Below are 17,067 nucleotides of genomic sequence, written 5' to 3' on the forward strand. Positions count from 1 at the left end.
GGTTTTGCATGTTTTGGCTATTATTCAGAGCAGCAGGTGGAGGGAGACAGATGCGTTTGGTTTTTTACATCAATGGCTTCAGAAGCAAGAGGGGAAAAAACACTTTCTCTGGGAGCTGAAGAAGGTGTAATAATCACAGGATAGGTTTCTAAATGGCATATCTTTTAGAGTTTTCCTGTAGTCCTGAGTTGTTGTTTTTTTTTGTTGCTGTTGTTGTGTTTTTTTTTACTTAAGAAGGTTTTACTCTTAATATTCACCTCCTTCAGCAAAAGTGAGAAATGTGTTTTTCTTTTGTGCAGTGTCCTGGGACCTCCAAAATCTACTGAGAATGATGAATACCTTGAACAGTACCAATGTGATGACCGTGGAGACAAGGAGAAACCAAGAAGTTCAAAAGAACATGAACTCATTTCAAAAGAAAATGTTTTCTACATCAAAGATTCTTCTGAGACTGGTGAGAAATTGCGGCAAACTTCCTCTCTGAAGTCTGACACTGAATGTAGTTCTGAAAACCTTTCCTCCTTAGCTATTAGAGAGAGATGCCAAGATACAAAGGACGAGACCAAAAACACTGACAAAGAGCATTACCAAAGAAAGAGGGAACATTCTCCTACTGAAGAGAAGGAGAGTCAAGAAGATGGTCATTCCAGCAGGAGAAGGTGCTCTCGGAGTGTGGAAGTTGTTAAGCAAAAGCGTCACAAGCAGGAGTATTGTGAGGGAAGCAGGTACAGATCTTTCCATAGTGAAAGAAACAGCCCCGATAATGGCAGAAGACCAGTAAAATATTCAAAGTACAGATCTCGAAGCAGAGGAAGATCAGAACAAGATAGCGATAGATATTACCATTCCAAAGGGGAAGGAAGTTGGAGCAGAGAAAGATACTATCAAGATGAACCACGGAGATGGGAAAAATGTAGATATTACAATGATTACTATTCACCTCATGCAGCAGGAGGCAGTAGAGAGAGAAAGTTCTCTCACGGTGATAAAGACTTTGACAAATTGACTCAAACTTACTCCAGCAGGTCACATAAGCGTTATCATTACAAAAGCAGATGGCCTCACGGTTCCCTCGAGAGAGGAAGATGTACATCACTTTAGCACACCCAGAGCAGACTCACATCGTTGCTCAGTACCTCAGCAACATTCTGGAAAACCTTCTCGTGAAAGACATGCACTTCCACCTGTGTCAGCTCATTTGGAGAACTGTCGCCAGAAAAAGGCAAAAGAAGGAAACAGAAAAAGACAATATACTCATGCAGAAGGTAGTGAAAGTGAAACAGAAAGGAAACGCAGAAAGGCAGAAAAGGAGCTTTTAGGTGGTGAAAACATGAAAAAGTATAAGAAGTTCTAGAAGAAAAAGAAGTCTGAAGATAAACACGGAGAGAAGGATTCCAAGTAAGCAGGGATTCCAGCATAATCAGCATTTTTTTCCTAATTCTTTTCTGGGTGCTTCTCATGTTTGTTTTTTTTTCATAGTTTCTAAGTTATTTAGATAGCATAATCTGGCTGGGGATCATGACTGGGGACCATTAGGTTGATCAGTGAAGATAGGAAAGATATTGCTGAATTGTGTCAGAGCACTAGCTTTGGACCACGTAGTTCGAATCACATCTGCACAGCATTCTGGATTAGGTTAAAAACATTTTTTTTTTACTTGCACATATTCCAGAGCTAACCACTGTTAATGATCTGCGTACCAACCAGGACCTATGGCCCTTCAATCTGAGGGCTTAAGTTTGCTGCATCTAAAGTAAGTTCCATGTGCACAAAGTACCACAAAATAGCTGACATGCGGCAAATCATCCCCTGTGGTAAAATAAATAAAGTTTCATATCTGCAACAAGTGCCACATCTTTTTTCTCTTTTTAACTTGCATGTTTCTTTCAGACTTTATGATTTGTATTTCTCTGCGCTCCACTTTGACAATGCCAATCGCAAGCGTAACAAAAAGAAGAAAAAGGAGCAACATCAGGAAAGTGAAAGGCTTCTTGGAATACTTAGATCCTCGTTTCCAGAAGAAAACCCGGGAGAAGAAGGAAGAATCCCATCCTCCAGATGGCTCTTTATGAGAGCAATGCAGAAGTGAGGGCAGTAAACAACCTTACAAAGAAGGGAAGCCTTCCAGTGCAGGTGAAAGCAAGAAATACAGCTCAGAATCACAGAATTGTCTAGGTTGGAAGAGACCTCCAAGATCATCTAGTCCAACCTCTGTCCTAACACTAACAAGACCTCCACTAAACCGTATCACTAAGGACTACGTCTAAACGTCTTTTAAAGACCTCCAGGGATGGCGACTCAACCACTTTCCTGGGCAGTCCATTCCAATGCCGAACAACCGTTTCAGTAAAGAAGTTCTTCCTAATATCCAACCTAAACCTCCCCTGTCACAACTTTAGCCCATTCCCCCTCGTCCTGTCACCAGGCACGTGGGAGAATAGACCAACCCCCACCTCTCTACAGCCTCCTTTAAGGTACCTATAGAGAGCGATGAGGTCTCCCCTGAGCCTCCTCTTCTCCAGGCTAAACAACCCCAGCTCCCTCAGCCACTCCTCGTAAGACTTGTTCTCCAGACCCCACACCAGCCTCGTTGCCCTTCTCTGGACTCTCTCGAGCACCTCGATGTCCTCCTAGTAGCAAGGGGCCCAAAACTGAACACAGTACTCAAGGTGCGGCCTCACCAGAGCCGAGTACAGGGGGACAATCACCTCCCTAGACCTGCTGGCCACGCTGCTTCTTATACAAGCCAGGATGCTGTTGGCCTTCTTGGCCACCTGAGCACACTGCTGGCTCATATTCAGCTGCCTATCAACCAGTATTCCCAGGTCCTTCTCGGCCAGGCAGCTTTCCAACCACTCATCTCCCAGCCTGTAGCGCTGCTTGAGGTTGTTGCGCCCCAGGTGCAGGACCCGGCACTCGGCCTTGTTGAACTTCTGTTGTGGTTTAGCCCGGCTGGCAGTCAAACACCACACAGCCGTTCGCTCACCCTCCCCCCTCCCTCTCTGGTATGGGGGAGAGAAACGGGAAAGTGAAGTCTGTGAGTTGAGATAAAGACAGTTTATTAAGACAGGGAAAAGAATAACAACAACAATAATAATAATAATAGTATTAATAGTAATAATGTGTACGAAATAAGTGATGCACAATGCAATTGCTCACCACCCGTTGACCGATGCCCAGCCTATCCCCGAGCAGCCGGCCCCCCCTCCACCCCGGCTAGCCACCCCTATATATTGTTCAGCATGACGTCAGATGGTATGGAATACCCCTTTGGCCAGTTTGGGTCAGCTGTCCTGGGTCTGTCACCTCCCAGCTCCTGCTGCATCCCTAGCCTGCTCGCTAGCAGGACAGAGAGAGGCTGAAAAGTCCTTGGCTTGGTGTAAGCACTGCTCTACAACAATTAAAACATCAGCATGTTATCAGCGCTCTTCTCATTCTAATCCATAACATAGCACCCTGCCAGCTACTAGGAGGAAAATTAACTCTGTCCTAACTGAAACCAGGACAACTTCATACAGTTGACCTCAGCCCATCGGTCCAGCCTATCCAGATCCTCCTGCAGAGCCTTCCTTCCCTCAAGCAGATCGACACGCACCTAACTTGGTGTCATCTGCAAACTTACTGAGGGTGCACTCGATCCCCTCATCCAGGTCATCGATAAAGATATTAAAGAGGACCGGCCCCAGCACTGAGCCCTGGGGGACTCCACTAGTAACCGGCCTCCAACTGGATTTGACTCCATTCACCACAACTCTTTGGGCCCGGCCATCCAGCCAGTTTTTAACCCAACGAAGCGTACGCCAGTCCAAGCCACGAGCAGCCAGTTTCTTGAGGAGAATGTTGTGGGAAACGGTGTCAAAAGCCTTACTGAAGTCAAGGTAGATCACATCCACAGCCTTCCCCTCATCCACTAAGCGTGTCGCTTTGTCATAGAAGGAGATCAGGTTCGTCAAGCAGGACCTACCTTTCATAAACCCATGCTGACTGGGCCTGATCGCCTGGTTGCCCTGCAAGTGCCGCGTGATGACACTCAAGATAATCTGCTCCATGAGCTTCCCTGGCACTGAGGTCAAACTAACAGGCCTATAGTTTCCCGGGTCTACCCTCCGGCCCTTCTTGTAGATGGGCGTCACGTTTGCTAGCCGCCAGTCGACTGGGACCTCCCATGATAGCCAGGACTGCCGATAAATGATGGAAAGCGGCTTGGCCAGCAACCTCTGACAGTTCGCTCAGTACCCTCGGGTGGATCCCATCCGGCCCCATCGACTTGCGTACATCCAAGTGCTGTAGCAGGTCGCCAACCATTTCCTCGTGGATAGTGAGGGCCACATCCTGCTCGCATCCCCTTCCACCAGCTCAGGGTACCGGGTATCCAGAGAACAACTGGTCTTGCCGCTAAAGACTGAGGCAAAGAAGGCATTGAGTACCTCAGCCTTTTCCTCATCTTTTGTAACTAAAGCTTACAAACTAAACTAAACTTATAAAAACTTATAAAAACTTATAAACTTATAAATTTAACTAAAGCTCCATTGCATCCAGCGAGTATATTAAAGGTAAGTGGCTGCAGCATGTTTATGGGTTTCCTTTTAGATTAATATAGAGATTATTTAAAACAGTCTTTAAATGCTTGATGACTGAACAGTCTGCTGGATATTAAAAAAGAAGGTTGATAGACATTTTTTTTTCCATTTTTGAATGACCACTAGGAAAGAAAGCTTGAAATAAAGAGGTTAAAGGCAAATAATTGTAATTTGACTTGATGATTAAGTGTCAAACAAGAGGAAGAGTTGCAAGATGCCTTATTAAATTCAGGCCAACCAAGCAGGAAAAATAAATTTGGACAGCTGTATCTTGGAAAAGAATAGAGTAGGTAGAAAGGAGGTTTAGTAGTCAAGATGGAAGATGATGGCATGAGGCTTACAGGCTAGTGATGTTATAGTGAAACACAGTCTTCCTAAAAAAACCTGCCTGAATAATTCATTTGAATAACATGCTACGTTCAGCTATTTGATAACATAGAAACAGTGCTGACTGCTTCTTCAGAGTAACATAAGTTGGTGATAATACTGAAATAGTTTTGGTTCAGATGTAGGTCTGATTTCTCCTAAGCACACTGAACTCACAGCTATTGATCCTCCAGAGGAGGCTTTGCAATTTAAGACCTGGAGAATATGTAAACTTCCTGCTATTGTTCTGCTGGTTTTGTTTTGTTTTGTGTTGTTTTGTTTTGTTTTCCTACTAGTATAGGCTTAAGACTTATAGAGAAATGGGCTGCTTTTTTTCGTTTTCAACATTGGCTGTTCCTCCTCAGCCCCCCCCTTTTTTTTTCAGTCCTAGGATATGTGAATGTAAATTCTTGGGAGAGAGGTAGAAAAATATGTTTCAACTGTTGTTTTTTCAGCTATGTGGGGAGAACAAATACAGTGGTTGTGAATATTTTGGCTATTATTCAGAGCAGCAGCTGGAGGGATATTTATAAAGTATGTAATATGTGAAAATATGTAATATGTAAAAATTTTTGCTAGTGTTCTACTGTCTGGTTTTTTTTTTTGCCTTTTTCTTTTTTTCCCTACTATTATAGGTTTAAGAATATAGAGAAATGCTCTGATGGAAATCATGTAAAGAGTCTCCCAGTCTCCAAATTTGCATTGGGTTTAAGCTGAAAGAATTTTTTCTGCACAAGTTATGATACTATCATACTTCTTTCTTGTTCTTCCTCTATATACATCTAATTGTTAGACTGCTGGATTTGTTCCCAGTGTTGATCACAAAGCACACTATAGATGCTGTCTACTTTACTGGAAAATGATTTGTTTCAAAGTAAAATGACTTCCAGGTGAGGTAAACGCTGAGCATGCTCTTTCTGCCTCCTTCTTCACAGTGCTTATAGTAGATCGCTTAAGTATGTATTAGTCAGATTCTCTTATAAACTCCTAGTGCGTCTCTGGAATTTTGAATTTACAGTGACTTTACGGTCTTCTCTCTCGCTCCTCTAGGCGGCTTCATCTGTTACCAGAGCTCTAGAACTATTTGTGAAACCTGAAGAGCCGGATGGAGAGAATTGCTACAAATGTAGCGAGTAAGATTATTACTAATTATGTCTTAATACTAGATATTAGTTTTATATATTACATGACTTAGAGCATAAGTTATCCTTTAACTTCATTTAGAAATAAGGAGACGCAGCTTCGTTGTTGTTGTTGTTGCTTCATTTTGTAGTAGTGGTGAGCTGAAGCAAGGAGCTATGGAGAATGATTTGGAGTGGAAGGCAGCAGCAGGTTCCTGAAGGTCCTAGCGTTCACTGTGAAACAAAGTTAGATTGAGTCTCAGGGAATGTGAGCTGGCTCTGTGGTAATTAATGTTAGCAGCCTGTGCTGGCTCACTAAACAGCGTCTTGCACAGCTCTTGAACTGTGAAACCTGTCGATGTGGACTAATGTCTGAAATGAGCTCCCTTAAGCCTAACCCGTGCACAGGGAAAGCCTATTGAGTTCAGGCGCTCTCTATGCTGATCAATATGTAAGATGTTTCTACGTATGTGAGAAACAACTGAACATTTGTATAAGATGGTTTGGCAAAACAAGTTGTTAGTCAAACATCCACTCAGAAAAGCACAGAGTGCCCGGCTCAGTTCTGTAGGATTCATGCCTGACCCCTCTAAATGAAAAATGCAGTATCCACTTCTTGTTGTTGGAAACTATGGAAATTAGGGTGTTGAATCAAGAGCGTTCAATAGGTTATTAAAGCAATTTAATCCCAGGTTCGTCTTAGCCTGTGGATCCTAGAAAGCAACATGCAGTGCATTCAGGATTCTCATAACTGATGTCTGAGGAAGAGAAAGAACTGTAATAGCACCGCACATCTGAATTGCACGGTCCTTCGTTAATGTGCTCTTTGAGGTGTGATCGGTTCAGTCACACACAAAGCCAGAATTTTCCGTCTTTTTGTGAGTTTAAAAGGAAAGGTCTTGCACATGTACAGTACTTTTTCCATTGCTGATAAACTTTTATTAGTCTCATATATAACTCATTTTTAATATTTTTTTTATATTTTATAACTCTTATTTCTTTAAGTTTTTTGTAATTGACATTTTCTTTTATTTTTCCACCACAAATTCTTCCAATAAAATGGACCGCCTCTAAACTCTGGATCTACTTACAAGTTGTGTGGAATTTTATAAAGCACTTGGATTTTTGTCTCTTTTGAGGGGGAAGTCTTTCTTGTTCATAGGCATTCCCTATGGGTTTGGAATTCTCTGGCTTGTATTTTGACATCAGAATTGAAAAAGAGATGCTTTCATTCTTTCTATTTATTAGCTCTCAACAGTACTTTTCTTGATGTAAACCGACCAGTTTCAGTTGTTCTCTGGGCTAGTGGTTAAATTTCACTGCTTACACTGTAGGTCCTACCTTTGAGCGGGCAATATATCAAACTTAATTTTAACTATTTTGTTTCAAAGGATGGTAGATGGTTTCAGCGTCTTTCCAGACAACCTCAGTACATGAAGACTTACTAGTGTTAAATGTCTCCCTCCTGCAGAATGACTATGTGCTTCTGTTGTATTTTTGATGTTGATAGACGATCTATTTTGGAGATTATTTGCAGTTTCTAGACCTGGGGACCAAGGCTCTCTTGTTCCACTTTCAGTATTTGTATTTCCCTTGAAAGCTGAAAGAATGTATCCAGGATTTGAGTTCAAATAGCCACTTTTGTATACCGAGGAATGGTACCTTGCCTTACAACCTGGTAATATGCTTTCGTGAGAGATTCCTGTTCCCGCTATGCTCTGAGTTGTTGGGAAAACTTACCTTCTTCTCTGTATTAACAAACCTGACATGCAGTGCATGGGTTTATGAAAAGAAAAAACCAAACATATTACGCAAGTAAATATCATTCAAATAGCATAAGCATGCGTGAGACATTAAAACGAGTTTGTTTTGGGGGCGAAAAAGAAGATGCTTTCAAACACTTGTCTCTGCTTGTTTTTAAGGTGTAAAAAGATGGTTCCTGCATCCAAGAGATTTACCATACACCGTTCTTCCAACGTTCTCACAATATCACTGAAAAGATTTGCAGATTTCACAGATGGAAAGATAAACAAGGTATATTTACCGCTGTAATGCAACTTTGTCATCATGTAATGGGACATCCCCCAAAGCTGAAAGCTGTTAATATTTTCAGACAATAATTGTAGACTAATGACTATGGCTTATTCTTTCTCTTAATATCAGTAAAGTTCCTGCTTGACAAGAAGCATATACTTTCCTCTGAGAAGGCTACTTCATCAGAAAACAGTTCTCTGCAACTTCTAGTATTAAACGTTGCTTATGGGAAGACTTATTTTTAGTGAATCAAGAAATATATTCATATAATTCCAGTCTCTGTTTTTTGGAAGTGTTTTTCTCTGGCTAGTCCGCGAAGTACTCTGGGATAATTTTTCTATCTTCTTGGTCTCTCTTTAGGAAGTAAAATATCCTGAGTATTTGGACCTTCGAGCCTACATGTCTCAATCAAGTGGAGAACCACTCCTCTACGCCTTATATGCGGTGCTGGTGCATCATGGTATCAACTGTCGCTCAGGACACTATGTATGCTACATAAAGGTAGAAGTCAACATCATTTCTAACAGGGTAAAGGTTGTGCTGGCAAACCAGTTACAGTGTTACTAGTAGTACTGTTCCTAGGAAAAAAGATTTTCTGAAATAATCCCAAACTTGAAAATGGGATCTTGTATAAAATCTTAAGCTGTGATTGACTCTCTGCTTAACAGAGGCCAAACGTGTACCTACTGAGGAGCTAGGTGATAAGTGTTTTTGTACACTTATAAGTGGTCATTTTGTAAAGAGACTGCTGAAAATTCTGAACAGTGCTGCTGCAGAACTCTGAATGGGGGGATAGCAACTGTCTTAACTGATCTGGAATCTTGAGTTTACTTTTCAGTGGACAGGAGGAGAGTCTCTCAAGGCAAACAGAGAGAGAAATAACACCCGATACTCATGTCAACATGAATTTATGCTCAGAGTGTAGGTGTAGGAACAGCATCGGTATGTATATGGAACATCGGGAGAGGAAACTATATCGGTATTTACAGTTTTTCTACTTCCTTGTCAGAGAGACGTTATCTCCAAATTAGAAATTGTTGTCTTTTGAATAAGGGGTGGTGGATCGGATTTATTCTTACTAGTGTTAATATTTGCTCTTGAATAGTACTTAATATCTGGTAATGCATCAATCAATCGTCAAAAATAAACTTAAAAATGTGTAAGGCTTATCTCGTTGGTCGATACAAAGATCAAGGTCTTTTCTCTTTTCTCTTTTTTTTTTTTTCCCAGTATTGTTTTTCTGTTTTCCTTCTCACTGCAGTCTTGATTTTGTTTCTTGTCACTTAAGTATGTTTTCAATGTGTCGTTGAAACATTTTCCCTTTCAATCCGAAAAAAGGAGCTGTCACTGGTGTCTGCAAGTTGAAGACTGGAGCTTATCTGAAAATCACTGAGCCCAAGAGCTGTCACCTTAGTCTTCCAATAGGACAAGGATGTCTTCATTTCTCAGTTAAATGCATTTTTCAGGTTTGTGTATTATTTTCTCAGGAATGGAAAGTGTGCACACAATTTGCCAGTTGTGGGGCTAGGAGTTTTCTTATTTACTGTGCTTTGTTTAACCTGTCTTAAGTTTAATGGATAGCAATCAAGGTGTACTAGAAATCTGAAAACACTTTATGCTTTGTTCTCTCAGTCATTTTGGTATAACAAACTAGCTTATGTTTTAAACCCTCCATTAGGTTAGCGGTTTCCCTAAACGTAACAAGTCCCTGTGTGCTACAGTAAGACAGTAACAAAAAATTAAGTATAGAAGTTCATCCTGTCATTATTCAGCTTCTGCCTATGGACACACGATTACACTTATTTAAAGCGGTATCATCTGGAAACCTAATCAGCATGTTAGAAAGGACTTAGTATCAGTTATCGGCTTTTGTCCTGGAGGGCTGAGGTTTGTTTTGTTTTGTTTTACATTCCGCATTTCCTTTTCTAGCTTCCATTCCCCTGTTGTTTTGCATGAGGAAAACATGCAACTTTACAAAGTAGAACGGAAAGAGATGCTTTTCAGTCTAACTTTTCAGTTTTTTGTAGGAGTTTTAAATGTGGTAGGTGCAAAACACCATAAGTACTGCTGCCAAAGTTATATTCAAACAAGTATTTCTTGGAGAAGCAGAAGAAGCCCAGGGAGAAATAAATTTACAAACATGCTCTTCATGCTCTCCTTTCCCAAGATTTCTCTGAGATATATCCCATAGTCTGTGGGTTTTGAGGTATGTGGCTCCCAGGAGTGAAAAGGAGGGCCAAACATCTCTCCTCTTGGATCTCAACATGCCAGGGCTTTAGTGTACTGCCACATATGGCTCCGCTTTTTCACCTGGAAAAAGCGACCTCGTGATGTAGACTGAGGAGCCCTGCTATTGTTCTACTTTTTTTTTTTTTTTTTTCCTACTAGTATAGGCTTAAGAATATAGAGAAATGTGCTGATGAAACAATAAAAAAGCCAGCTTGGTACATCTCCTTACAAAATAATAAATACAAACTTGAGCTCCTGATTGGCTTCATGCTGAACTCTGTGCTGTTCTTGTCATAACCTTGGTCTCTCAGTAGATAATATGGCTTAATTACGAATAGAATCATGTGATGAAGAAGATCTCACACTGCAACAAATTCAACATCTAAAATGAAATTTTACATTTTCCGTGATTTTCTTTCTGAGCAGAAGTGTGTAGTATTAAATATATATATATATCTGTGATGAAGCCACGGTCCCAGTTACTCAGATATTTTAATAAGCACTTGTAGTAAGATAAATTGCTGCATCTTTTGGCATTATTTAATTGTAGGGTTAGAGACATGTTGATTCAACAGAGCTGTAAAGTTTCTAAGAGGTCACTTTGAAAAATACCAGCTAAATTACTGGCAAGACTGCACCCGTTCTTAAAAACAAACAACCCCCCCAATCATCTATTTTCCTCTTACAGGTAACTGAAGTAATCTCTGAAGAAGACAGTTCACTATCGAAAGGCAAGTTTTATTTTTAAACATTTTCTACATTTTATACCTAGCCACAACTTAACAACCAGTTAACAGTCAGTGACAATCCTGTTCAGTGTTGAAAATGTCATTCTGGCATAGGAAACAAAGGACTTCATCTTCTTGCTTTACAGCTGAATGCCTTTTACATAATGTTTGGAGAAGTGAAATCTTGGAATAGGTTTTCAAAAATTCTGCCCGGTTTGGATGATGAAGTAAATTGCCATAGTCAGTAGATTCTGGCACTGACAAGTTCCTTCAAGCTAAAGAGGGAGTGCGATTGTTGCAAAGCATGTCTGTGTTTTGAGACAGGGACGACCACAAGTTTTAATCTTAGTCTTTCAAATACCAGTGTTGCAAAAATAGACTTTTTATGCTACTAATGTCAAAAGAATCCTGACTGTACTAAACTGTACTAAACTGTTGCCCTGGAGGACCCACCCCGGTGACCACTGGCAGGACCCCGGGGCACCCCGGACAACCCACTCAGGTGGCCCCTGGCAGGTGAACGGGCGCGCCGGAGGACGCACCACAGTGACCCCCGGCGGGCCTCCTTGCGACCCGCAGAACCCACCCCAGTAACCCCCGGCGGGCCCCAGGGCGCCCCGGAGGACCCACTCTGGTGACCACTGGTGGGACCCCGGGCGCCCCGGAGGAACCATCCCGGTGACCTGCGGTGGATCCCGGGTCTCCCTGGAGAACCCACCTCGGTGACCACCGGAGGGCCACCGGTCGCCCCGGAGGACCCACCCCGGTGAACCCCGGCGGACCCCCAGTTGCCCTGGAGGACCCACCCCGGTGACCACTGGCGGGACCCCGCGGCACCCCGGAGAACCCACCCCAGTGACCCCCGGCGGACCCCTGGGCACCACGGAGGACCTAACCAGGTGACCCCCGGCGAGCTCACATGCGCCCTGGAAGACGCACCCTGGTGTCCCCGGGCTGACCCATGGGCGCCCCGGAGGACCCACCCCGGTGACCCCTGGTGGACCCTCGGGCACCCCGGAGAACCCACCGCAGTGACCACCGGCGGGCCCCCGGCTGCCCCGGAGGACCCACCCTGGTGACCCCCTGGCAGACCCCTAGGTGCCTCGGAGGAAATACCACGGTGACCCCCAGCTCATTCCCGGTCGACCCAGAGGACCCACCCCGGTGACCCCCGGCGGGCCCCTGGGCGCCCCGGAGGACCCACCCTGGTGACCCCGGCGGACCCCGGTCGCACCGGAGGACTCACCCCGGTGACCCCCGGTGGGCCCCCGGTCGACCCGGAGGACCCACCCCGGTGACCCCGGCGGACCCCGGTCGCCCTGGAGGACTCACCCCGGTGACCAGCGGCGGGTCGCCATTCGCCTCGGAGGACCCACCCCGGTGACCCCCGGCGGGCGCCCAGCCAGCTCGGAGGAGCCACCCCGGTGACCCCTGGCAGACCCCCTGTCGCCCCAGAGGACTGACCCCGGTGACCCCTGGCGGACCCCCGGGCGCCCCGGAGTATGCACCATGGTGACCCCCGGCGGACCCCTGATCCCCCCGGAGACCACTCCCTAGTGATCCCCGGCGGGTCCCGAGCGCCCCGGAGGACCCACCCCGGTGACCCCTGGCGAGTCCCCGTGTGCCCCTGAGGACCCACCACGGTGATCCCCGGCGGATCCCCAGGCGCCCCGGAGAACCCACCCCGGTGACCCCCGGCGGGCCCCAGGGCGCCCCGGAGGACCCACCCCGGTGATGCCAGCGGGCCCCCGGTAGCCCCAGAGAACCCACCCCGGTGACCCCCAGAAGACACCCGGACGCCCCGGAGGACCCACCCCAGTGACCCCCGGCAGGCCCCCGGGCGCCGCGGAGGACCCACCTTGGTGACACCCGCAGGGCCACCGGTCGCCCCGGAGGACCCACCCCGGTGAACCCCGGCGGACCCCCAGTTGCCCTGGAGGACCCACCCCGGTGAACCCCGGCGGGCCCCTGATCCCCCCGTAGAACCCACCCCGGTGACCCCAGCCGGACCCCGGGCACCCCGGAGGACCCACCCGGGTGACCCCCGGCATACCCCCGGGCGCCCCAACGACCCACACCGGTGACGCTTAGTGGGCCCCAGGGCGCCCCGAAGGACGCACCCCGGTGACCCCTGCGGGCCCCCTGTCACCCCCGAGAACCCACCCCGGTTACCCCCGGCGGGCCCCCGCGTGCCCAGGAGGACCCACTCCAGTGACCCCCGGCGGGCAACCAGCGCCACGGAGGACCCACCCCGGTGACCCCGGCGGGCCCCCTGTAACCCCGGAGAACCCACCCCGGTTACCCCCGGCGGGCCCCCGGTCGCCCCGGAGGACCCACGCCGGTGACCCCCAGGGGAAAAATGCCCCTTCAACTCCATCCCCAACCCTGAGGAAAACCCCTTCCCCTCCAGCCCCAAGCCTGTGGAAAAGCTCCTTCCCCCAAGGCCCCAAATATAAAGGAAAGCCCCAACCCCTCCAGCTACAACCCTTGGGAAAAAACCCTTTCCCCTCCGGCCCCAACACTGAGGAACAGCCCTTTCACCTCCAGCCCCAAAACTGACGAATAACCCCTTCCCCTCCGGCCGCAACCCTGAGGAAAGCACCAACCCTGAGGAAAAGCCCCTTCCCCTCTGGCCACAACCCTGAGGAAAAGCCCAACTCTGAAGAAAAGCCCCTTCCCCTCCGGCCCCAAGCCTGTGGAAAAGCACCAACCCTGAGGAAAAGCCCCTTCCCTTCCGGCCCCAACCCTGAGGAGAAACCCCAAACCTGAGGAAAAGCCCTTCCCCTCTGGCACCAACCCTGAGGAAAAGCCCCTTCCCCTCCGGCCCCAGTCCTAAAGAGAAGCCCCAACCTGTAAGAAAAGCCCCTTCCCCTAGGGCCCAAACCCTTGGGAAAAAGCCCTTCCACTCCAGCCCCAAGCCTGTGGAAAAGCCCCTTCCCCTCAGGCCCCAAATATAAAGGAAAGCCCCATCCCCTCCAGCTACAACCCTTGGGAAAAAGCCCCTTCCCCTCCGGCCCCAAACCTGAGGAAAACCGCAACCCTGAGGAAAAGCCCCTTCCCCTACGGCCACAACCCTGAGGAATAGCCCCAGCTCTGAGGAAAAGACCCTTCCCCTTCCGCCCAAACCCTGAGGAAAACCCCTTCCCCTCTGGCCTCAACCCTTAAGAAAAGCCCCTTACCCACAGACCCCAACCCTGAGGAAAAGCCCCAGTCCTGAGGCAAAATCCTATTCCCCTCCAGCCCCAACCCGGAGGAAAAGCCCCTTCCCTGCTGGCCCCAACCCTGAGGAAAAGCCCCAACGCTGAGGAAAAATCCTATTCCCCGCCAGCCCCAAACCTGAGGAAAAGCCCCTTCCCTGCTGGCCCCAACCCTGAGGAAAAGCCCCAACGCTGAGGAAAAATCCTATTCCCCGCCAGCCCCAAACCTGAGGAAACCTCCCTTACACTATGTCCCCAACCCTGAGGAAAAGCCCCTTCCCCTCCGGCCCCAACACTGAGGAGAACCGCAACCCTGAGGAAACACCTCTTCCCTCCGGCCCAAACCCATTTGAAAGGCCCCTTCCACTCTGGCCACAACCCTGAGGAGAAACCCCAAACGTGAGGAAAAGCCCCTTCCCTCCAGCCTAAACCCCGAGGAAAAGCCGCAACCCTGAGGAAAATCCCCTTCCCCTCCAGCCCCAATCCTGAGGAAAAGCCCCTTTCCCTCGGGCCCCAACCATGAGGAAAAGCCCTTTCCCCTCAGGACCCAACCCTGAGGAAAAGGCCCAAACCTTAGGAAAAGCCCCTCCCCTACGTCCGCAACCCTGAGGAAAAGCCCCAGCTCTGAGGAAAAGACCCTTGCCCTCCGTCCCCAACACTGAGGAAAAGCCCCGTCCCCTCCAGCCCCAACCCTGAGAAAAAGCCCCTTCCCCTCCGGCCACAATCCTGAGGAAAAATCCCTTCCCCTCCGGAGGAATTCGGTCTTGTTGAAATGTAAATTTTGTGGAAAAGGTGTTATTGTTTGTCTAGAAGACAGAAGGCTGAGTGCTTCAGGTGTTTTTCCGAAGTCCTGCGGATTTATGATTGGAACGGGGCTCATTAATAATCTGAAATAGTAAAGTTTGTATGTGGAAAGAAGAGTTTAATCCCAGAGAACTGGGACATTTGGGAAGAAGATTAGGAAAAGATAGTAAAAACCTGCAATAAAAAGGTTTGCGTGGAAATTGAAACAAGGGACAGTAACTAATATAAATAAATAAAAGGGAATGGGAAATCAAGGAAATGGGTAATATCCAAAACAAAGACGTTTTAAAGAAAGCCTCCTTGGGTGCATATTGGCACACTGGAAGGATATTGTTAGAAATGGGGGCACAGAAAGCAAGAGGACTTCCACTAAGTATTGCAATCAATGGTGGCCACTATATAAACTAAATGGCCACTTTATGGATCAATCGACTATAACAGTGTCTTGCAATTAATGTTGTTTTGAGGAGAGAAGGAAAATAGGATGAAATGTTGTATACTGTTACGTTGTTTCAGCATCTTGGAGGGAAAAGGTATGGAATTAAGTTGGCCCCTGACTGAGCCTTTGGTGTTGGCATTAGAGAAGTACAGGCTGGAGAAAGATAAAGGAAGTGTTAAAAGGGTTGTTAAAGGTGTTAAAGTTTGTGTGGCATGTAGTATTTAACAGAGCTGTTTGAAGCTGAATGAGCAGGGAAAGAGGATGTAGGAATGCTAATAGTTCCGCCTCAACCCGAGGCTGAGATCTCTAAATCACGGGTGTCAGCCCTCTGGGGCAGAGGGACCATGATGGGTCCGAGAGAGTTGTCATGGAAACAGAAAAGCAGCTAACTCTTAAAGCAACCTGAGTTCATGTGTGAGCTCAGATTGCCAATGGGACCGCTCAGGGAACTGTCAACGATTGCATTCCCCTGACTGACGCCCCCCACTGAGACCCTAACCACCCTGGAAATTATGTAAATACCAAAATCTGGTTAAATCGGGAATTGAGAATCTGTCCCAACAAGGTCCAAAAGAAACCCCTATGGAATTTTTGAATTTTTGGACCAACTTTGAAATGCAATGAAGAGAAAAAAAACTAAAACAAACAGACAAAAATTTGGACCTGGCTTCAGAAAACAAACAGAGGCAATTGGCTAGCCTCTTTCTAGGGCAATCAGCCCCTTATATCAGAAAGAAATTGTCTTAGGCTGCAGGACAAACTTAAAACAGTCAGGAATGACAGGGACCTGGGGCATCTACCATAGCAGGTCCATTATTTGAAATAAAGCTAGGAAACGAAGACAGAGGCTTGAATTTTTGTTGGTTATGGGAGCTTCTTTCTCTGTGTTAATTAGTCTGTAAATGTAATAGGAGCAACTGGCCAACAGGAAAAGGCGTTTTTTTTTGCAATGCTTGAAATTTAAATTGCGAAAAATGATTGGAATTAAAAACTGAGAAAAACAGTCAAGTTTGGTTCATGGAACTAGATTTAAAGGATGCCTTTTTCTGCCTGCCTGTGGCAACTGAAAGCCAGAAACTCTTTGCCTTTGAATGGGAAAAATCCTAATAGAGGACGGAAAACTCAGCTTACTTGGACAGTGTTACCACAGGGGTTCAAGAATAGCCCCACCATATTCAGGAAACAACTAGCCTGTGATCTTGAAGCTTGAAAGTCCCCTTCGGGAAAAGGGGACACTGTTGCAATACGAAGAAGAAAAGCAATGTGTATAATGGACTACTAGTTTACTATTTTTTTTTTTCGGCACTAATACTGTGAAGCCAGCCTCTTTCCTTAGTAACAGAGTTTCCAGATTACCCATTCATGATTGCATCAAGACCATGGACACTGTATACTCCAGCTGACCAGACCTAAAGGATACACCCCTAGAAGATGCGGAGGATTGGTATATAGATGGCAGCAGTTTCGTCCGCCAGGGACTTCGCCTCACAGGATATGCGGTAACAAACATCAGCCCAAAAGGTGGATATCATTGCCTTGATAAGAGCTTTTGAGCTGGCAAACATTTGG

The 17,067-nt window shown here is 46.5% G+C and overlaps 1 protein-coding gene and 1 pseudogene across 1 annotated transcript; both read left to right on the forward strand.

Annotated features, from left to right (window-relative positions):
* Window positions 1-168: 168 nt before the first annotated feature.
* On the forward strand, window positions 169-6,079 carry LOC121075614 (annotated as a pseudogene).
* On the forward strand, window positions 5,717-11,115 carry LOC121075564 (ubiquitin carboxyl-terminal hydrolase 36-like). Its single transcript, XM_040568981.1, has 4 exons — window positions 5,717-5,836; window positions 7,990-8,101; window positions 8,462-9,567; window positions 11,019-11,115. The coding sequence occupies exons 1-3, from the start codon at window positions 5,784-5,786 to the stop codon at window positions 8,666-8,668; spliced, it is 372 nt and encodes a 123-aa protein (XP_040424915.1). The 5' UTR covers window positions 5,717-5,783; the 3' UTR covers window positions 8,669-9,567; window positions 11,019-11,115.
* The last annotated feature ends 5,952 nt before the right edge of the window (window positions 11,116-17,067 follow it).

The sequence above is a fragment of the Cygnus olor genome, chromosome 10, assembly GCF_009769625.2.
Source record: "Cygnus olor isolate bCygOlo1 chromosome 10, bCygOlo1.pri.v2, whole genome shotgun sequence".
Classification (NCBI taxonomy): domain Eukaryota; kingdom Metazoa; phylum Chordata; class Aves; order Anseriformes; family Anatidae; genus Cygnus; species Cygnus olor.